At 44.0% G+C, this 22,546-nt stretch overlaps 1 protein-coding gene across 5 annotated transcripts in view; it reads right to left on the bottom strand.

Moving 5' to 3' along the window:
- Positions 1-22,546, bottom strand: part of ITPR1 (inositol 1,4,5-trisphosphate receptor type 1) — a 166,471-nt gene that overhangs the window by 10,814 nt on the left and 133,111 nt on the right. For 4 of the 5 annotated variants that reach the window (XM_075713784.1, XM_075713788.1, XM_075713786.1 and 1 more), the window contains 8 exons: positions 18,792-18,914; positions 14,918-15,093; positions 13,472-13,636; positions 12,140-12,335; positions 10,687-10,779; positions 8,851-8,990; positions 7,343-7,508; positions 6,406-6,566 (listed from right to left, as the gene is read on the bottom strand). In XM_075713784.1, the coding sequence (XP_075569899.1) occupies positions 6,406-6,566; positions 7,343-7,508; positions 8,851-8,990; positions 10,687-10,779; positions 12,140-12,335; positions 13,472-13,636; positions 14,918-15,093; positions 18,792-18,914 (1,220 nt within the window). Of the gene's footprint in view, positions 1-6,405; positions 6,567-7,342; positions 7,509-8,850; positions 8,991-10,686; positions 10,789-12,139; positions 12,336-13,471; positions 13,637-14,917; positions 15,094-18,791; positions 18,915-22,546 lie in introns of all 5 variants that reach the window. The other variant, XM_075713787.1, reaches the window with a different exon arrangement.

Genomic DNA, 22,546 nt, shown 5'->3' with positions numbered 1-22,546 from the left:
CCCCGGTGTGTCACCCTCGATGGTTTCCAGTCGGAAACCTTCCCTCTCCCTCCCAGGCATGCGCGGGCAGTGCCCCGGCAGCAAGGACACGGCACCCACCTTCCAAGCTGCTCTGGGATCCACCCGGATCCCAACATGTTATGCAAACAAACCATTACATGAATTGGGCTGAAGCCTTTGCTTCTCTTTTCACCCGCCCAGGCCCTTTTCCTGCCACACGCTTGGCCAAAGTGAAACCCTCGACTCATTAGCGGGGATGCTAACCCGATATTCCCAGCACGGATACCTGCCCAGGTGGTTTATCAGGGAAAACCAAGAACTCGGCCACGTAAGGTTAATGCCAGCAACAGGAGGTTTTTTCCTGCAGCACGCTGCAGGGCACGCCAGCTCACCCACCTCCGGAGGGAAGAGCGTACTAACGCTGCGTGGGGAAGAGGAGACAGACCAACCATTTCTCCCCGTGCAGCTTCTGCCGTGCGCCTTAATGCCAATTTCAAGGGTGGAACAAGTTGCTTCGCCATCTACATGCAAAGCTCGGGACCTGTGCCTATGACACAGTGTTTCCAGCAGCCTAGGGCCTTCTGCCAAACACACCTCTTGGCTCTTCTATGCCTCTGCTATTATTTATTGTTTAACCCTGTAATTACATTGGCTAACTCTGGTAAGGCATCTCAAGATGCAGCTTATTGGGAAGATACCACCGAATTAAGCACTACGGGCTCCAGTTCAGATCCTGACCTCCTCAGTCCTCCTCCTCCTCCTCCTCTCCCGGCTTGCACCCAGTGTCATCGCGACCGGGAGCCCTGAAACCCCAGTTTCTTCACCTATAACCGAGCAACTGCATACGAGTTATTTGTACGGGCTGCTCTCTTCTGCGTTTGCAGTTGGGTTGGTAAGCATTGATACGACAAACCTTTTCCATTCGATTTTGCCCCAAAGTACAGGATTTCCAAGTACACATTACACACAAATGTAACTAAGCTCCTTATACTCCTTCAGACTGTAATTTCGTCTCTATGCACGTCTTTCACCAATGCTGGAATTGCTAAGCCCCTTTGGAAACGCTTCGGGTTTGAAGCATCGTGGCCTGCCGCTTGTTACTCCTATAGGCGCTGCAGTTCAAACCCAGTCTTGGCCATCTCTGACCAAATTACATTCGATGTAGAGCCTGGGGACACAGCAACCCTTCAAAGCCATCATCACGTGAGCCTCGTGCAGGTTGTGAATCACACACCTCTGCTGAGCGCAGCGACCGTCGTGGCTGGGTGTTTAACTCCCTAGGAGAGGTTTCAAGTCAAACTTGCACTTCTGGAAGAATGTCATTTTAGAAGCCTGACACTGATGAAACCTTGCCTTTGCTTACCAGGATGCTACGTCTTGGCAGAAGTTACAGGCTACACTGGACGCTCAAAACAGTAGTAAGAAATAATTTCCAATTATGGTATGGCACATAGCTCAAGACAAAAAGAAAAAAAGCCCCATAGTATATGGAAATCTCCGGTTTTGTAGAAAGAGGTTAATTAGGGCACAAAAGGAAGTCTTTAGCCTTCATTTCCATTCCAAATTCCTTCAAGGCTATCTGCACCATCACTCCTATTTACGAATGGTTCATTTTCAAATGACAACACAATCCGGTTGAAGATTCAGGACTCCGAATCTGGACATGTGAGCTTGGGCAATCCCTTACACCTCTCTACCTCGCTTTTGTAATGAAGATATCCTGCTTGGTGCAACGCTAGATTAAAAACCATCTGTGCCAACTGCAAGAGCTAGTTAGGAAGCATTGTGCTAAAACCTTTTCCAACCAAGCCTTTATGTTTTAATATGCACATCTGCGTGCATGAAATCACTCACAGCCATGCGGCTCTTACCCACGCTGATCAAACGTTGACGTGAAGGCGCATATGCAAATCCCCGCGTTAGGGTATGCAAGAGTTGTGTATGCAAATATTTGTCCATGCAAGTGACAGCGCACTGCAGCTGCATGCACGGCGGCTTATGAATGCACACAAAACCCAAGTGTCTATGCGGTTTTCTATGTATCGAGCTTCAGAGTAAGAATTTTTACATATGATAGATGCCTGCAAACAGCTGCCTGTAGCAGACCTTTGCCAAGACTCAAGTGACAGCTGTACTGCTGGGGCTGCTGCTAGCGAGGCTGCCGCAGTAACTGCAGGCAAATGCAGAAAACTTCAGAAGAAACTCTCAAGACAGGATGGGTAGATAAGACATTTAAATGAACTAATCTGTAGGGAGTTGCACCGAGTTCACATTAGTCATTTGGGTGGGGATGTCAATGTCTGGCCAACACGATAAGTGGATCCCCCCACCTCCTACACACCTGGTATTATTCAGACATCACCTGATCTTCCCGGGTGACTACAAAGCCGCACAGCAGCTGAACCGTATGCCTTTGTTCCTGGGAAACACAGGAAGCCCTGGACTACCAGCTCTGCAGCACCATTAGCATACTTTCCAGATAAACGCTTTTCAAAAGACATTGATCCATCTTGAAGCCCCACTATCTTAAGTGTGCATCTGCAGCCATGTAGCCAGATGCGCAGAAGTTAGGTCATCAGGAGGGCTCTACGAACACCAAGAATTAAAGAGCAGCTCCATTACCCCTAGATGTTCTCTCACACCCTACAGTACTGCCTGTGCTATTAAATAGGTATTAGGAGGTGGCTCAAGAATGCATTTTGAAGACGAGCTGCTTCATGCCAAGCTCCTGTTTGCCATCTCCTGAAATCCATGAGGTTATCAACCTCGCCAGTGCTGGTACGGAGTTCAGGACAGCGGATGATTCACCGCAGCAGCTCGGGTGTGTACGCCAGCTCAGCTTCTACATCAAACAGAACCAGCAATCCCATTTCCCCCCGTGCACTGCTCTAGCAATTCCCAGCTAAGATTCTTAAGATATCCCAAGTTTTACATCATATATCACAGCAGGCACGCGCTCCCCATACTGATGAAAGTGAATATTATCGCTATTTACGGGGGGAAAAGCTGGTGATGAATTCCAGGCCTCCTATCAGGAGTCCGGACTTGTAGCTACACGACCACTGCAGGCTGGCTTCCCACGCGGCGGCACACAAGCACGGGGGAACTTGAACAAAAACAACCTGAGGTCGCCAGCGCCAACAGACCCGTATTTGTATCAGAAAAACATTACGGAAGGTATAGTTACAAATCGGTACTATAACACAGTAGAGTGGGTTTTATTTTGTCAGAGCACTGTTTTTTTAATATTTGTTTTGATCAGGCTTACAGTGCTCAAAACACTTCTAAACCTTCAACTCCATTTCCAAGTTTAACTGTTGACTTCTTTCTGCATGCTGCATTTCAACTTAATGAGCTTCTATCTGTGAAGAAATATAAAATTCACAAAAGAATTGCAGTTAATCATTGATTTTCAAGGCTATAATTTCTTCTTATGCTAGCTCAGATTCCTGCAGGCTACAAGACTAATTCTATGGGCAAGATTCAGCTCTGCCATCTCCAGTACAGTGGATAGCCTCAAAATTGCCTTTCTACACACATTATTTTTAGGCAAGAAAACATCAAAATTCAAGATCACTCTTAAAGCTTCTGAATATTCACTAACCGGCGTAAGTGAAACTGTCCAGGATTCTTTTGATACCACAGTGCTTAAAATATCTTTAAAGCACTGTATGCAACTCACAAGCTGATGGTGAATATAATTTTAGTGTCCTAAATTCATTTTTTGGTGGGTTTTTTTTTTTTTTTTAATGTTCTGTGGTGTTAGAACAACCCACAAATACTATATGGCAGAGGCAATTTTTTGTAATTTTTTTTTTTTTTTTTTACTATTGCCAAAAGGCAAAAATCCAAGAGTTTTCTGAAGATACTCTGTTGGGAGTCAAAGCAAAGGTGAAGCGTATTTGAGGTGTATTCCGTCATCACAGTAGGATTGGGAGCACATTATGCTTCCTACCCTCAACTACTAAAAATGGGTATAAACTGCAGTTGAACAATGGTACCACGCAACAGCCCATGGAAAAGACGTGCCCCATCTATGTCATCATCAAAGATGTTAGAGTGCCACCTTCAGTCTGAAAACGTGGGGAGAAAATCCCTTTTAAATCTCACCAGGACAGAAGTAGGCTTTCCAGGAGAGTCTGGAAGCTGCAGACATTAAGCAACCACAGGTTCCCATTCGCCCTGTGTACAAATGCAAAATAAACCATCACCTCCAACAGGTGAATGTCAAGCTTTGGAACCACTGACGTGTTTCAGGCTTTCCTTTTGCCTGCCCTTCTAGATTCACGGGATGAAGACAGAAGGCTTAAGTAAAAGGTGGACCACGCCCCAAGTTACTCCTAGATACACCACAGGCAGAAAAAAAAGGATTTCTGACTCTTACAGAAGTATTTAAAACAGGTCTGGCAGAGAAATATATTCATCATGTTTTACATTCAGATTTTCTAGGGTAGAAAAGAATGTTTTCAATCTTAAAGGACGATGGAAAGAAATTGCTTCTGAGTTTCAGAGTAAGCTTTGCCAGATCAGTCCCAAGGAATATGACGACTGCAAAACGCTGCTGAGAACGACCATGTCAGGGCAGCAGCAGCGCGAGCCACTCCGGTCGTGCCTGCGCCGGGCCGTGGCCGACTGCTGATGTGCAAAGCAAATTTACTTCCTATTCCACGGCTTGTATGGTTACACCGCGCTTTCAACAGCACTGCAGTGAGACCCTGCTGTTAGTTCTCAGTTTAAAAGTGGCTCATGAAATGCAAAAAACCACCAACTACAAGTCATACTCAAACCTCTACCTAGAGCATATAGTTACATAAAATTGCATCTGCATGAGGCACTTGGTCTATGCATAATTTATCCGTATTCCCATTCAACACATAGTAATTAGACTTTGCAGACACTTCTATGAATGGAAATTCTGGTAAAAGTTCTCCAGTTTTTGTGCTTATTGCAAACATATTCAGTGACTGCTTTGTGGTTCTTAACCTAATTTGAACTGTTAATCTGAAATAAAAATTTGTTATTAAGTTGTTGGTTAATTGAAACTTTTTTTTTAAAAAAAAACCCTAGTTTTAACACAACATGAAATTGTCTTTTACAAGGAGAAACATTTTAAAGAGTACAGTGCTTCCCCCTGAAGTAATGCTTGCTGCAGTGGGATAAATAAAGGGAGCAATATAATCAGTCAGACTAGAAAGCAGCAGTGATGTACTTGGTTATCTCACTGTGCTAATCCTCCATCAGGTGACTGCTCACAAGATTTCTTTAAGCCCTCATTACCGAGGCAGAAATCCAGAACTAGGACGTACACTTTAGTGACCCCAAAGTAACACGTTTAACCTTAAAGGAGCCTTGGTGGGATTTACGTGCTGACCAGGCCACGACAAATTGCCCGCTTAAAGGAAGCTTGTACCTCTGTAGCGAAAAAGCTAGAGACAAATAAGGAAAGTATTCTGCTATTTATTCGTCTGAAGGCAAATAAAGCACGAACTAATTGAAATTCTACAAATCAGAAACAGGTTTTGCTAACCATCCAGAAGACACACAAATTAGTAATTGGGGTTTAGGATCTAACTCCCGGAGCTCTGAACCTGCAGCTTGGCAGAGACGAGGCTTTTAATTCTCTCATTAAAAGGCGTTACAATTGAGCAGATATTAATTTTAGCTTTTTACAATAAGAAGCTGAAATCATATGACAACAGCTCCTACAAGTCAGTTTAAGATATTTATACAGGGACAGGTTGTAACCTGTTTGTTATACTTCAGACACTTCCACCAGCTTGAAAATAAGGATATTTATCAATTAAATTAATTAATAAATATTAAATTATAATATTTATAATATTTATAATATTTACAATATAAAATTTATATTAAATAACAAATTAAATTAATAAATTAAATTAATAATTAAACCCTTAAACATCGGTTTTCAATAACAGACTGGCTTCTCTGCACCTGATTTAACACCATGGAGACTACGCAGCTGTCACTGCTCACCGCCACCTACTCCGGCAGAGGCACGGGAGCGTTTCGGAGGCTGAGAAGCTGCAGGTACGCAGACACAAATCGCCCTGCGGCTGCGGCGCTGCAGCACGCGTCGGCTCCCACCAGTGCCCCTGCCCGCACCATCCCTTTGCAGCAACGCTGCAACGTGCTGCCGCCAACACAATGTCCTTTACCGCGTTACCCGGCCCAGCGCATCTGATATCTTTCTAAATATCTTTATTCTAAATATCTTTAGAAGATGCTTCTAAAAGGAAAGGCATTGGATTAAGCCTGTTATTGTAGAAAAAGTCTTACTCCAAGTTTTTGCTTACAAAATAAATAAAATACAGATGACCGTATTTACCAAATATGCCAGCAGGTTGGTCTAATCTGGGGGGGGGGAACCCAAAACCAACTCACCTTGATCATTTCTGCCACATAACTTTCTGGTCCTGTATATTCTGTCGAATCTTTTACTTTCACTAACACAATAAAGCACAAATAATGCCACATATTGTGCTCTTCTTTAATGTGCTCTTCAAACGTGACTGTCTTGTTATCAAACTTATCTCTTTCCAAACCTACAAGAGTGACACGCATATATGACCATTAGTATTTATTAACTGGTACTAAGAAAACGAGCTCTAAGAACAAAACTTGTTTCTGCAGTCTGCTGCACTTAAGCATCACAATCCTCCTTAAATGAACACTGAGTAAGAGGGATAAACTCTCTAACAAATGGCCACAATGTAGTGAGAAGAGCAAGAAGGCATAACAAGTACTGCTCACACTTACATGTAACAGAAAACTTGGTTAAAAAAAAGAAAATGCAATCAGTTTGCTGGATTTCATAACTCATCTGCTGGTTTTAGGCAAAATGATACCAAACACAACATTTGCTTTGCAGCAAACTTCCAACAGTTACTTCTGCCAGTCTGTGTGTTATGCAACTTCTGCACGACCATCTCATTTGACTGCACCGGCCTCAAAGGCTCGGCAGCTTAATTCCCAGTCTACTGACGTGAAAAACTTTCACAGGCACTACTCACCACTCTGCACCCTTGGAAAAAACCCAATCGTTCATAAAAATCTCTCCCATTCCATTCGCAAACTATTCTTTGAAGCACAGGACAAGCAGAAACTAAGGATTTGAGGAAAAAACAGTATACTGAGCATACATTCCCCATCTCTTCCTGCTGCCAAGCTCCTACGCACGTGGTACCCGAGAATATCAACTAGCTGAGGAATGCAAGGTAGGAACAGCCAGTAATTCAGGACTCCTGTTCCCTGCTAGTTTGCAGCTACCTCTGGCTTTGACAGAGTAACCCCTTATTCTTAAGTGTGTTTCTACACTTACCACAAATAAAGCAAGTAGTTTTTAAAATTTCTTCTTTCTTCTGTTTTTCACTCCTTAAATCAGCAAAGGTGTCAATGATCACACCAAAAATCAGGTTAAGGACAATAATGATGACCATGAAGAAGAATAACAGATCATATATCACTCTAGCAGCAAAGAGAGGTTCCTGCAAGACACACATTTTAATAATTAACAACCCAAATACGTGCGCCTCTAACCCTTACCATGCCTTCTTCAGTTCAGCAGAGTACGCTGCCCCACAACCCCTCCCTTCAGAGTCTCCATTTCTGATGCTCTCCAATGATAACCTACACTTCAAAACATTAAGTGAAACTAAAATGCAAGATGACTGAAAGAAAAGCCAAATTAGTCAGCTACCAGTGCGCGATCTCGACAGAGCTGCTCTTACTGCGCGCTGCGCCCAAGTTGGTCCTCGTCTCTCTCACGCACGCTGAAACGTCCTCTCTCCTCACCCCCGCCCTGCAAGCCCAGCCAAATTCTATCCTTATATTAATCTGCTTAATATATCAATACAGTATCAGTGTTGACCATAAAGTCTTTTCCTGCAATTTAATAGCATTCATTTCATTTATGCTAATGACCATGTGTGTGGACATGAAGTTGGGACTTCCCAGCACCCATTTCATATTTATTGCAAGCCTGACTACCTAACCCCTGTTTTCAGAACCATCCTGCCAGCTGGGTGCCAAACTTTTATTACGAATTATGTAACTTTTAAACCACTGTAAGTTGAAAATAAGGCTAATTAGAAAGCACTTTGAAATTGCAGACAATACAGAAAAGCATCCATTCTGAGCAAGACTGCTTCTTCGGCCCCTAACGTGGTTTTGGGGAACGACCAGAGGGAGGACAGCCTGTGGCTCAAACGGGCACAGACAGCTGAAGCAGCAGCTATATGGGCAGCTTTGGGTGTTATGAGAAATTCCTGCTGCTTTGACTGGTCCTTGCTCTGTGATGATGGCTCCAGACAACATCTTTCCTTCCTTCCCACAGTCCCAGCTCCAACCCATCTTGCTCCCTGTCCTCTCATCCATTCCCTGCTTTACACATCTTACCTTTCCCTAGGGATGCTCTCCACAGAAACTCGTGTCACCAGCATGGTATCAGCTACCGCTGCATTTTCACTCCGCTACCTCACGCTACTCTTTCACTAGCTTGTACTTCTCTTACTTCTTCAGATCCTGAACTCCCAAAGCACAGACTGTTGGCTACACCATTTCTGTTCTTATGGGCCCCGTTCTGGACAGCCCTCAAGCTAAAAAAGCCCTAAAAAAAAAGGATGGATAGAAGCTTGTTTGAACTGGCTGCTGTTTAATCTGATCCTACAGAGATTTAACTATATTACACAGAGAGAAAGCGTGGTCCCTTCGAGTGGCGATGTATCCTACATCTGTTTAAAGGGAGTGTATACACATTTTCCCCAGCAGAACCAGATCCCCAGCCCTACATGGTTATCACTCTTCCGCCCCCATTCAGTGATAATTTACCTCTTTGGATGGTTTCCTGAGCACATCTCCTACTCCACCCCCACTCCTGAGCCCGTGACTCAGTACAGTAACAATGCACATCAGTAACGTCTCGCACGTATGCTCTTTATTCTCTTCCTCCATTTCTTCAGCAATCAGTTCTATTAACACAGCAAGCAAAGACACGTTTCAAAGGCAAGAAGATCAGTTTTAAATAATTCTCCCCGTTCTTTGCTGGTTATGCTCTCTCTCTCCTTCGCAAAAGCTGCCAGATTTCCAGCCAGCGCTGCAAACCTCCTTAGCTCTTGCAAAGAGCCGACCACCGGAGCAGGTCTCTGCTCTGGCTCCAGCCTGCCCTCCTCTCCCCACCAGCAGAATTGTCTTTTGTGCTTGAACTGCTGTCTTTGACTTGGTGAAATATCTCTTTCCATTTCTGTTAGCATGCACAGCTCAGATCACCAGATGCCTGTTTATACAGAATCATAGCTTTTTGACAGCTCAGAGGACAAAGTGTTGCCTCTTACACTCTCCCTTGGTGCCTAACAGATTGCACAGCCTTTGGGCTGCACTCAAAATGGCAACTTCGACTTGTATTTTTCAAATGGCTAAAATATCACTGCTTATGGAAACAGCATTTTACTAAAGAAGTAACACGCTTTTTTTTGACCCTCTCTTCATTTGGCTGAAGCCTCCAACTTCACTGTTTCAGTTGCAGAACTGCTAGAATTAATTACCTTATCTCACATACTCTCCCTGTACCCATCAAAAGTCTCATGACTTTCATTTCATCATAAAAATGCTCATGAGCGGATCCCACCTTCCCACGGACAACCTTAGAAAGGCCCCGTGCAATCCAGAAATAGCCAAAACCCAAGGTGGTAGAGAAATGGCCAAATCTTTGGGCATTGTTAATATCCCTGGCCATATAAGACCCCGATACGAGGTTGATTATTTACGATATAAAAACATCTCTGGAGTTTTCCTTTCTGCAGCCAGAGCGTATGAAGACAAAGCAGCACACGCCTACTAGAGCTGAATAAAGCAGCTATTCTTGTATCAATGTCGAATCTTAGTTTATCAAAGAAGACACTTGAGCAAAACAGAGCCGTCTCCTCTTGCGAGCATGGGCTCGTGGCCATTATTGACCTTTGAAACATTTGACCATATAAGAGCTCCACTTCTAAGAGAAATAGTGATGTTCTGTCTGGCTCTCACAGCCAGCCTCATAAATCTCTGACAAGCAAATTACATTTTCTAGAAAATAAAACTGAAATATTTCAATACCCAATCTGGGGCTGGCGATTATGCTACAAGTAATATCTTGCATGCACTTTTTCGATCTCAAAAACCCCCAAAACTACCCTGTCTACTTAATCCATTGAGTACTTCCTGCCACAATATTAAAACCAGTTTCCTTCGTTAGCTAGATAGAATAATGCTGACAACAAACAATGTTCTGCTCCGTATTTCATGGGGTATTATCCTCTGAGATCACATTTAACAGCCCCATGTTTTAAAATAATAAACTTTGCAAAGAGGTAAACTGCATCACTTCCTTCTCAAATTGATAAAGTAGAAATATGATAAGGTAGAAAATTAAAGAATATGACAATATTTTATCAATGCATGGTTTAGTTCAAGTTTCTCTAGTTTAATCACTTCATGTAACAAATGTCATTTATGCTGTTGGCCTAAATTAATCCTTTTTCAAGTTAGATACTCTCATGAGAGCTTTGTTTCCCCCAATTTATTACACAGAATTAGAAAAATAATAAGAATTTTTTAATTTAAGGTACTTAACTAGAAAGAGTGTGAAAACTCAGGGTGTGAGTTATGAATTCAACAGCCAATACTTACGGTCTGAAGGAATGATTGAAGAACAGTTTTCACTGCTACCCGCTTTGCATACATCTGAATAGAGAAACTCTCCGGTCATGGTTTCACCTGGTTCTGTGCGATCTAAAAACAGAAGGTCATGAATCAAATGGACAGTTTAACGTTTTGTTTTGCAAGATTACATCACAGATATTAAGGTAGCTCATCATACCGAGCGTGCAATAACTAGGCAGATTTAGAATAGTGTATTATCCTAGAGTTTAGAAGGGCACAGTACTTTCCGATTTACGCATTCAATGATTTTAAATTCAAACATAAAATCCTTCTTATTTCTATGAATTGAAGACCAAAGTTGTGCATTTATTTTGCGTCAGCTCCAAAGTTGAGAGAGTAACTGAAGTTGTTCCGAAAAATACTATCTTCTAGTGCATGGTGAATTTTCAAGGTGCCTTGAAAACTTGCCTTTCAATGCCTTCCAAGTATCAAACCAAACCTACTGCCACATAGTACTGTGTCTTTGGCATTTCTCCAGCTGCATGGAAACGTGAAACACCAGGGTCAGTGAGGTTTGGGTCTCCCACAGGGTTGGCAGTAAAATTAGAAAAAAATAGTGGGAAAGTCAAATAATACTTGCCTGAATAGCTCAAGTGTCAGAAAAAAACCCAAAGACAGAACAAGACAAAGCCCAAACCTCTCCTCTAAAACATTTTATTTCTGCACTACCTGCCAAGTTAGTTGCTTGATGCCGCAAGGTGGACAAAACCCCAAATTTTAACTTACAATAAGCAATCTAAGGTCAGCACAGAGAAGTCTGCTATGGAGTTTAAACTGTAGCAAGCATTTCAGGGAGGTTAATACAGTCTATAAAAACTATGAGCAAACCAGAGTTAGAGAGAAAAACCTCTACTTCACAGGAGCATGTCTTTGATGCCCTTCCTTTATATTCAGTCTGTTATTTCAGATAAAATATTAATTTTTGTTATGTTGAAACTAAACCCCACCATTAGAAGCCAATATAAGCATTCAATATCTGGCAAACCGAGGCAGAACTGAATTCTCCCAGTGCAGAGCCTTCTCCACGATGGCCTACCTAAAGTCTGCTTGTAATTAAACTGGGGGAGGGAGTAGGTGTAGCTGAATTAGATAATGTCAACTGTTGTAGCAAACAGTGAGGGGAGAAATCTCAACCGTTTGCAGAAGAGGCAAAGTGCTATGTCCTCCCTATCCCTCTTTGGGCTGCAGCAGATTGCAGCGTTTTGTAAAAATACTGAGGTATCCATTCACCCCAATCAGTTTGGGGTGGGTTTTTGTTTTTAATTTTCCATTTAGATAGTGTCTTTGTAAGAAAAAAAATTGTCCAACTGGTGAGGTAATCTGTATGTCTTGCAAAAGGTGGAAGCCACTTGGCATGCCCCAAGGAACAAAAGCCCCACTACTTTCTTCAACACAAACCACTGAAATGAGTTGCCGGTACCTGGCAATAACGTTTCGTTAGGGAGCTTGTCCACTTCCAGGATAAAGTCATCTTTGAAGAAGAGGTACCCCACTATGGAGAACAGGTAGACCAAGATGAGGGCGAGAACAGCAGTCAGGATGATGGAACGCCCATTGCGAGTGACGCTCTTGATGACGTTCAGCAAGGTCTCTTCTCGATACACCAAGTCAAAGAGCTGGGGGACAACAAACAAAAGCAAAGGCTGTTTGTCTTATGTACTACCACTACCACTGGTGGCATGCTACATGTTGGCATACCGTGGGGTGGCATGTTAACAATACCAATCTGATGTTTTAAGGAGCATTTAAAGCACTTTTTTTCCCCAGGTTGCTGGCTATGCTGGTTGACAATGAGAGAACAGGTATTTGATAAATTGGACCTACACGTACACGGAAAATAACCAATTCAGTTACCAGAGGATGTAGCAAGCATCAAACAAAGGGACAAAAATAGAGTGGTCTGAATGGGATTTAAGATTTGCTTTAAAAGTGACACATTTTCCCCACCAAGACTAGATACACTCTTCCAGTGCTTATTCTTCTAAGTACTGTGCTGCACAAGATGAATTCCCAAACAGAAACAACACGCATGCCAGGCATCCGTGTCAGTCGTGTGAGGTCTGGAGCTACAGCTAAGGGGACACTCCGAAGTTAACCAACTGCTCCAATACATGGACGCTACGCTATAGTTATTGACAATAATAGAGTAAACCATCTTAAAGACTGTGTGCCTCTTACTCATAGCATGGGAACTCCGAAAGTGCCTACTGTTCAGCTAACATTTCTATGGCTAGATTTTTCAATGATCCCCCCCCCCCGATGTAAGAGCTTGTATGACCTTAAGAATGCTTAAACCCTCACCAGGTATCGATATTACTTGGAGTCATGACATTTTATATTGTTTTATTATGGAAGTCAGAGCAGGGTCACAAGCAATACATCTAACCTAGAAAACCTGTGCCTTAGAAATCAAGGAGTAACACAGAGAGAAATGCTAAAAACCTACACATTTACTGTAATGAGAAATTTTAACTAAATTTAACTTTAAACACATCTTGTATAATATACTTGAGAAGAACAAAAAAGTCTCCACTTGTCTGTACAAATCAGGAAGAGGAGATGTGTCAAGAGTCCCGTAGCCTCCTACCATAACTTCTCCCAAGCAAAATCTCCAGCGTGCAGTTCTCAAAAGAGTGCCTGTACAACAGTTTCGCAGTAAAACAGCAAGTGGTGACACATCTAGATATGCCCGAGATGGGACTCTGCAAACACACAGACAGAAAAACATTCTGAGGGCGAAGCGAATACCTACCAACAAGCTATAAAAGAATTCATGTACGAGGAGCCCCAGGGCGCAGATCAGAAGGTACAGCAGGTGATAAAGAAACTCTACATCCATGATCATTGCCTTGTATCCTCTAGTGAAGGTTCCACAGTTACCCACAAAACTCATCAGAAAAATGATTTTATTACAAACCTAAGGAAAGATTAACCATAAATTAGTTACAACATGTGGCTTTCCGGAAGAAAAAGGCAATTTTTCAAAGCGGGAGATAACTCTGCTCCATGATGGTATCAACAACTGCACTGAATAGCCTGTTACATGACAGCGTTTTACACATCAGTCAAAACCTGCTTTCTGTTGCATTTTCTGCGCAGCTGAGGCAGTGAGCCGAAACTAGAACTGCACGTGTCTAGCAAAACGTGTGCACCGACTCCTGCCTCCAGCTTGCTGTCGAAGGGCATCAAGACTAAGATTTAAAGAAGAAAGTAAAAACGCTCCCCGGTGTGAGAGGTAAACCTTCCTAACCTCCTCCCGGTTCCAAGCACGGCACTTTCTGCAGTCGGTAACTCTCTAGCCTACAGCAACCCTTACATCTCCGAAACACACCCTATTGCTCGCTAATAAGCGAGCGCTCCAGATTCCCTCAGCAATTCACTCTCGGATCATGCACCCAGTAATCCTCCTGTGTTAGCACCAGCCATCAACACCAGCAGGAAAGCTGCCTTCAACTCACCAGGAACCTGCTAAACGCTACAATTACCAGTAACAACACCCACCCTCGCAACGCACCTCTGGCTCCGTAGTACACGGCACTCAGTGACGTATTTAGAAGACAAGGAGCACTACTAAATGATGCACTTGAAAGCTGGGCACTTCATAATGAAGACGAGGACTTTGAGAAGACGTGTCTTTGCACAGCCTCTGCTGACTCAGTCAGAGAGAAACACTTTTGGCTTACTTGCCACAAGAGACCACAAGTATCTGGGTTTGAGCGTTAATGAAGTTCTCTGGTGGCTCAGCTTACATGCTCAGTCCACACATTGCCGTAGCAAAACTGCTTAGTGTCAGCTTTTGGCTGGCAGGTAGATGCAGACAGACGTTTGGGAAATGCATTGTTTAGTGAATCTTGCACAACCCCGAAAACGCGGTGGCTTAGTCACTGAACGGGAGACAGGTTTGAGCGAATAACCATGTAGTTTAGGGTCACAGAGACGTCTTTGCTTTTATGGCTGGAGTGGGAGCTGTTTCTAGACTGGCAAAACTGAGCGAAACCTTGTCTCCAGCCTGGGGAACCGGCACTAAATGAACAGCAGCAAAGCGCTTCTGCTAGAAACAGTCCAAAGACGGAATTACTCCTCCCACCAGTTCCACCACAATGTCCCAGGCTATTTTTGCCTGACATGCTCACGAGCAGGTAAGAAACCCTTACATAAGATGCAAGAGGCCTTCAAGAAAAGCCCACTCAATACTTACGTTGAATGCACCCAGAAGAAATAAAGTAGGCTGTAAACCAACTGAAAATATTAGTCGTAATATTGTAGAAGCGATTAAGGCTCGGATGCCATGGGGCTTCGGCAGAGCTATAACGATAGCCAGAGATAACAGCATGGCTGTCCACAGCAAGCCTGACAAGTGGGGCTCCAGGGTACCTAGGGTGAAGAGGAAAAACCAAACCCATGTCAATACCTCATATAACCGAACAAAACCAAACCAAAATAACCAAATAAACGCCATTTTATCTTATCTTTGGCGGAGTACCATGACGCCCGATGTTCAGACAGTACCGATTTCAAAGCCCTAAGTGGAACATCTGAGCCCAATGCCTTCAGCAGATTTTAATTACAAACTGGTTACTAAAGCATTATGTAAATGATAAGCGCCAGTATTATAGGATTCTTCATTTTAGTGTTCATTACTTATACACCTTGAACGCTGAAAAGGAGAGGCATTTTGCTAACGCGTTCCGTAGAGGCACTGAATGGGCAGGTGAGGACAGACGACACGCTCCGCCAGCTCCAGATTCACAGCAGATTCTCCTATTATGCTTTTGGTCAAAAGCCTTGTACCAGTTTCTGTCATCTCGTGCTATTTCTGGTTCTATTTAGACTGTCCCATGAGACTGTCTGCTTACATAACATCAGCCTGGGTTGCTAAAAATACACTTCTCTGAAAGAGCCATAAAAAAAATACTCGGCTGAAAATACCGTTTATCCTGGGTTTATGCAGAATATAAAAGACATCTTTTTCTTAAAACTGACATTTAAAAAAAAAAAAAAAAAAAAAAAAAAAGTTTTCTTCAAGGAACTGGTACCTCAACAGACAAAAAGGCGAGAGCCCTGCAATTTCAGAGCGCCCTGCAGCCCTTCTGCAGGAACGTGCTCAGAGCACCGTTCTGGCTTATTGGCGAGATACTCACTGAGGGCTTTTTTCTCCTCCCCCCCGCCCAAACTCAGAAGGCTTAGGAAATATTACTCTCATCTGACTACCACGAGCAGCCATTTAATTTTGTTCCAAATCACTGTAGATTAATAAAGACAGCAGAGGATAGATGGAAATTAAAACTTAATAAGCGTAAAGTTGAACAGATGTTTCCGCTGTCTGAAGGGAGTTTGGGATCCCAGAGCAACGCAGCCACCGCTACTCGAGCTGTCAAACAGCAAAAGGTTGCAGAGCCTGGATAGAGTCACCCGAGTGGGAATGATAAACAGCACGGAGAGGGGAGAGAGGGAAAAAAAAACCTGCAGAAGCTCATTTAGGAATGGCTTGGGAATTGCTGTGAGAGGCAGATCCTGAAGGATCCTGCCGGCGCCTGCACAGGTGTCTGAACATCCCAGCTATTAGAGAGCCATCCACGGCACATGAATATATTTGCTTTCACAAGTTTCGGCAGTTCCCAGCAGGCCTGCAACAATAACTAGAGTTAATGAAGTCCTCAGCTGTTGCCTGTAAGGCCCACCTTGGAAAGGCCCGACGCCATCGGCACGAGGAGCGCAGTGCCGTGACAAAGACCTTGGTGGGACCCGCGTTGGGCGAGCGCCGGCACGGGAAGAGCGGGGCTCAGGGCACAGTCTTGTCTCTCCTTCCTGGGGACGGAGAGAGGCTGGGAGCGGTGTCCTTGCCCTCGGCAACGAAGCTCAGCAGGCCAGCGGTCACTTGACATCAACTGTCTGCTCCCGAGCGAACGTCAAAGCCTTGCTGCGAGCACGTGGAGCCCATTACGCGACTGCTGGCAGGGAGCGTGTAACTGGGAGGACTCGGTAGGAAGCTCTCCCCGGCTCTGGAATCCTCACCGTTCCAGTACCGAATTCCAGGCGTCCAGTTTTGTTTCTGCTCCTCAAGTCAGAAGTTTCACTGCTGCTGCTACAGTCAGATGCTAATCAGCTGCTCAGTCCACCGTGTCTGAGGAATTCAAGACACGAACCACTTCCCTGAAACAGTCTGTTTTGAAATGCCTTTTTTTTTTTTAAAGCTAAATATAAAATACACATGTATTTATTATTTTACATTTTTCATTGTAACTACTAGAGAAAGAGATTTTATCAGCGTGTTACCTGATAAAGTATTTCAAATGTGCAGGGTAGGGCATCTTCAAAATGCCGAATGATCCCCCCCTGCTCTTGCAACTTGCAATCTCAACAAACTCCTTTAATCACCAGCTTTCTGAGCAGCCACAAATACAGACTTTTAAATTTTAACTTGCGATGTTTGAAACTAGAGACAGGAAATCCAGTTGCTCTTCGTGCTTGTTAAAACCTTCCAGTCAGCTGCTGGCCAGAACGGGATCCGGGTAGCCGCACCGCCTGCTGTCACAGGGTGCGATGCAGAGGTACCGCAGCCGAAACCACGGCCTGATGTTGCAGAAGATAACTAACTCTTCCCCCTCTCAGGAACGCCGGATTTTGGTCGAAAATATCCTGTATCTTCTCACAGGCTGTATCAAGATGCAGAACCCCTAAGCGCAAGTGTTCCGTGCCCACGGCGACCATAAGCTGCTATCAAATACTACTCGGACAAAAGCGCGGCTCTCCTCAATCTGAATTAACTGCTGAGCTGCAAAAAGGGTGAAGCGGCTTTTACGCCGCACGCACAGAGCTCAGCTGGTGATTTTGCTATGATCAGGCTACGGCCGTCTCTGAGCCGCATTGTCTTTGGGTTCTGCAGTCAGCGATGAACGTGGGAAAGGTGCAGAGGGAAGTTCAATAGGAAAAGATAAGCATCTAACTGGCCCTGTTGCATTATGAATCTCAAAGAAAGGGAAATGCAGGCTTGAACAGAATCACCCTCTCCAGAAGGTTTTACTGCTGGGGTCCTTATTTACTCCAGTAAATAAGTAGCAAAAGCTCCTACCTAGGTATTTCCTTTACACCAGCTTGGCAAGCGATAAAACACGGTAGAGGCATTCACAAGAATATTTCTCCAGATTTCCTGATTCTTGCTGATGTGAATCCACCCCTTGACCTGCCCTGGGGTGCATCTCTTGGGAGAGGCTGGATCTAAGGAAGAGCAGCTGAATCTCATCAGGGCTCCACTGGGAGTATTTACTGAACTGGCTCTGAGAGCCACCACTGTCACACAAACCCACTGCTTGGAGCAAAAGCGACTTCCACGAGACCTCTTACAGCAAGGCTGTGCAATCCCACGTGAAGCGCACACGTTAACCCGTATTTTACGGCAGGAACGACAGCGCAAGCCCAGCTGCTACCCGCTGATGGCAAGGAACCTCGGAGCCGGAGCCAGGAGACATGGCTGGCACGCTCCTCCTCGCTCCGTAGGACAACCTCTGCTCTAAGTGCTCGCAGGGGTAAGGGACTCCTAGGAGAGACAGGAACAGAGGGCAGACGGGCTCTTTTTCCTGTATCCTCCATCCATTTCTAACGGCACGAGGCAGGTCGCTTCGCTCCCGTACGCCTCGCCTGCCAACGAACCTCACTCACCCAACACTCGGAGGCCTCCTGAAGCGCTATGCCACCGTGAAAGTTTTATGGAAAACGGCATTAATAAAATGCAAGCTCAAGGAAAACAACAAATTAACATTTCTCGCATTTTTAGTTCAATACTTAATTACAGAACTTTAAACCAAAGTAGAACAGTCAAGTAATTAAAGGTGGATGTCTGTCTTTGATAACTTTTTCCCCTAGGAAAAAGCATGGCTCTACATTTTCCTTACAAATGCCTCAAGAAAAAGTCAGGGAACAGCACAATTTAAATCAAGGCAATTAAAGAAAACCAATTTCTGTTCTCCTATCCCCACTGAAGCAAACAGGGATGCACAGACACAAGTGGGGGGCAGAATTTGGCTCATTATACCTTATTTGTTCACATATTTTTGTACGTTAAATATTGGTACCTCCTCGAATTCCTTTGAACGGATAGAAAAATGCTACAAGCAGGTTCATAAGGACAGCCAGGTTAAAGGAAATACTGCTCCAGAAGGACATGTTGCGAGCACACCAGTATAGGACAGGTTGAGCTGCAAAAGAGAAAAATAATTCTTTTTAATGGAGCATTTAAAAAGTAAGAGGTCTATATAAAAAATTAATCTCCACCAAAACTTAGTTCATTTTCAGATTGCCCAAAAGCACAGCATCCACAGTTGTAATATTCATAGCTTATTCTGAAGTTTATTTGATTACTCTTTATCTTTGGAGTACTTCCAGTTTCCTCGAGAGTGCTTTAAGGCAAAGGACTCATGTCAAAAAGGAACATATTTTCAAATACGATTTAGCAGCAGTATGATAATGAGTTCAGAATTGGCAGAGGTCAAGGACATCAGGTTTCCCATATACTTGGTACTCAAGAGTCACACAAAGAACAATTAGGAGGAAGAAAATTTGGACGTGTTATCAATGGAGAGATTCAGCCCCATCCCTCCCAGCTACGCCGCCGCCAGCAGCTCACCTCCGCGAGATACTGCCCACCTTCAAACTTCCCTTCCGCGGCAGCGAGCCGGGAAAAAAAACTGCAGCGAAGAGAGCGCAAGGCGGACAAATGAGACACAAAATGCAGCACAGCGACGCAACAATACAGCTAAAATGTTTAGGACTAGTTGCCAAGCCAGTAAGACAACTTTACGTCAAGCTGGTAACAGAGCAGTGCACCCCAGAATAATAACCGAGTTGGAGCTCGGCTGGCCTTCCCGCTGTCCTGCGGGCAAAGGACACAAGCACATCTGCCCAGAGCTAAGCGTACGGTTAAACAGCTGGACGTTTTCCATTCTTAACGCTACATATAAATGCTTTTCGAGAAGACTCCGAATTTTAATAATCTCTGCGGCAAGAATCAAGAGGCACAGAAAGCAGAAGGATTCATTTTCTGCAGCGATCGTGGACCAGAAGACAACAAGGACAGCTAAGAAGCTGCCTTACAGTAATTCCTTCTGCATCAAGGCAAAATGCCCCGGATTTTAGCTCCTGCAGGCTTATTGTGCAGCAAATTGTGTACTGCTGAAATCCAGGGTGGCAAAAAAAAAAAAAAAAATCTATTAAAAACGCTCTCAAAGAAGGGAACTAGTGTTTTTCCCTGTTGGAAGGGGGCAACGTGTACAGATATCAGAGAGCAAAGGAAAAGAAGCGCACACTGAAATTTAGGGAAAAGATGAAAATGCAAACGCTGGGGCTGAGAAGTAAATTAATGAATGCAGCAATTCTGAGCCTCACAGTAGCCACCACCTCTCTTCAGCAAAGCACCTCTTCTAGCATCCTAAGCAAAAAATAAAATGGGTTAAAAGAATTATACAATGCCTCATTATACTGAGTTGAAATGCACATAAAAAGCAAACGTATTGCACGGCTGAATGCAAAGGAAAGGACTACAGAAAGGTACCCCGTCACCGTGAGAGTGCAAGCTTCATTGCACCTAATTAGCCAGGCACATGCTAAGCCTCACTGAAACGGGATGCAGCAACGTTTCGAATATACGATGCATTGATTTCTCTATTATTTCTGTGCTCAATTTAATTTTAACAGGAAGAATTTGTAAGCGGGTTGAGTTAATTTGTATGTAAGTGTTATACGAGGGGTCATTACGAAGTTCCAGGTTTTCCTTTAAACCCCCATGTGGGGATGGGCACAGACTATCTGCCCTGGGTAGCACTTCTGCCAGGTTTTGGCAGGCTCATTTGAATTCTTAATTAAGGCCTTGGGAGACTTACAGTGCTCAGATTATGAGCTAGAACCGTGAGCTGAAGGGGGAAGTACACGGGTCTTTATAAAGACTTTTTTAAAAAGCCTTTCTCAGGTTTGAATAAACTGTAAGCAGTATCACATGAGCGCAGCGAGGAGCACTGCCATGGGTGCAGTCGAGTCACGTCTCAAAAACACAACCCTGTATTTAAGATGTGAGAAACAACTGTAGAAACGTAAATATCACTTAGAGGTCAAACAAGACCAGAATATTAGGAGACAGCCTAAATGATTCCAGTTTGTTAAAGAAAAAAAGAAACGTTCTCCAATTCCGCAGGTGGATCTTGATCCATTTGTGCTCTCTTGTTAATTATGGAGGTCTTCACAGCCTGCCTGGAGACAGCCTCAAAGACAATTAAAGCAACTCAAACAACAAAACCCAACAGAATATATACATGCTGTCAAAGTTGCCCATTTGTTTAGGATGTCAAATGCTCCCATATTCTTGCAGAGTTCTTGGAAGTCATTTTAGGAAGCAGCTTCCTGGGGATTTTGATGCTGTCAGAAGTACTAACCCATTGTTCAGGAAACAGCTCCACTCTATTTAGTATTCATACACACAAAAAATATTTCAGTAGAGCTGACCAAGTCTCAGGCGGTCTTTTCTGTACCTGACTTTGATCATTTTAAATAATATGATTACAATTGCTTTCCTCTGTTAAAAGATCGATTATCACATGTATATGCACATCCATCCCAACACTCAGAAGCAAATATTGAGTTTCCGGTACCCAACGTGCAACACATCACCAGCTCTGCTGCGCATCCGCATCCTAAAAACAAACTGGAAAGGGTCCAAGCTCTTCTGGGAGGTGCGCAGTGAAAGGGCGAAATGCGATCGTCAGAGGTTGCAACAAGGGGAATGATTTTATAAAAAAAAATTGTTTTCACAGTGAGGGAGGTCAAGAGGTCCCTCCTCACCTAATTTTTTTCCTATGATACGCAGCACTGACTGAGTACCAGCGTGGTCTCTGTCAGGGGGAAAGCCTTTGCTAACCACGCCGGCGTGGACGGCCCGGCAGAGCAGGCAGGTTTTGGTGGCTGACAGCAGCACGCAGCTGTACAGCAGAAGCCCGCTCTCACATTTGCTCTACGGGGCGGCTCCGGACCGGTCTGCGATCTTGCGCTAATAACTGGAGTTTAGCTGATTCAAGCATGGGGAACAGCAGCGGTATCAGATGGCAGATGTTGACTTGAGCAGGAAATAACTGCTTTATCTCTCGCTTTTCAGAGGGTCACTGTTGGTAAATTCTAACCACTCATCACTGCCCACTGAAGCTGAGCCTCATGTGCAACATTTCTCCTTCAGCAAAAGAAGACAGAAGTTGTTTGTTTTTTTGTTTTTTTTTTAAAAATAATTTTAAGCAAGCGAGTTAGAAAGTTTACTGGGGGAAGTGGTGGCATTGTATGAATTAAAATATCATTTTAAAAGTTTTCCTAGTTGCCAGTGGGAACCTCAGAGGGCAAAGCAGTGCTTGAAAATGCTTGCTTTCAGATGTTTTAACATCACAGGGCTGGAAGGGACTTAGTTGGCACATCTGCCAGTCTATTCCTTGCCCAAAGGAAGGGCGAATTCTACTTTTACCGTTACTGGAAAATCCATGTTTAACCTGTTCTTAAATACCCCCATTGCTGGAGATGCCGTAAGTCCATGCTGCATTACCCAGCCTTGCTCCTCCTTGCAGCGCAAGGGAACTGCTTCCTGCATCCAGTGCGGGGAAGGAGAACAGACCACTGCTTGCTTCAGCTGTGTCCTCTCCCTTCCTCCCTGCAACCAAATGCCTTCTCCTTTAAGCTAAGCCTCCACAAATTTGTTCCTTCTTGTTGGATCTTAAAAAAGACGACCTGTGATCCCTCTTACCACTCTCCCCTGGATCCCCTCCAGTTGGTCCATATTGCTCTTGCATGAAGCTTGACTTCA

The sequence above is a fragment of the Pelecanus crispus genome, chromosome 7, assembly GCF_030463565.1.
Source record: "Pelecanus crispus isolate bPelCri1 chromosome 7, bPelCri1.pri, whole genome shotgun sequence".
Taxonomy (NCBI): Eukaryota; Metazoa; Chordata; class Aves; order Pelecaniformes; family Pelecanidae; genus Pelecanus; species Pelecanus crispus.
The sequence above is the reverse complement of the archived record's forward strand: the minus strand, read 5'-3'. Positions and strand labels throughout refer to the sequence as shown.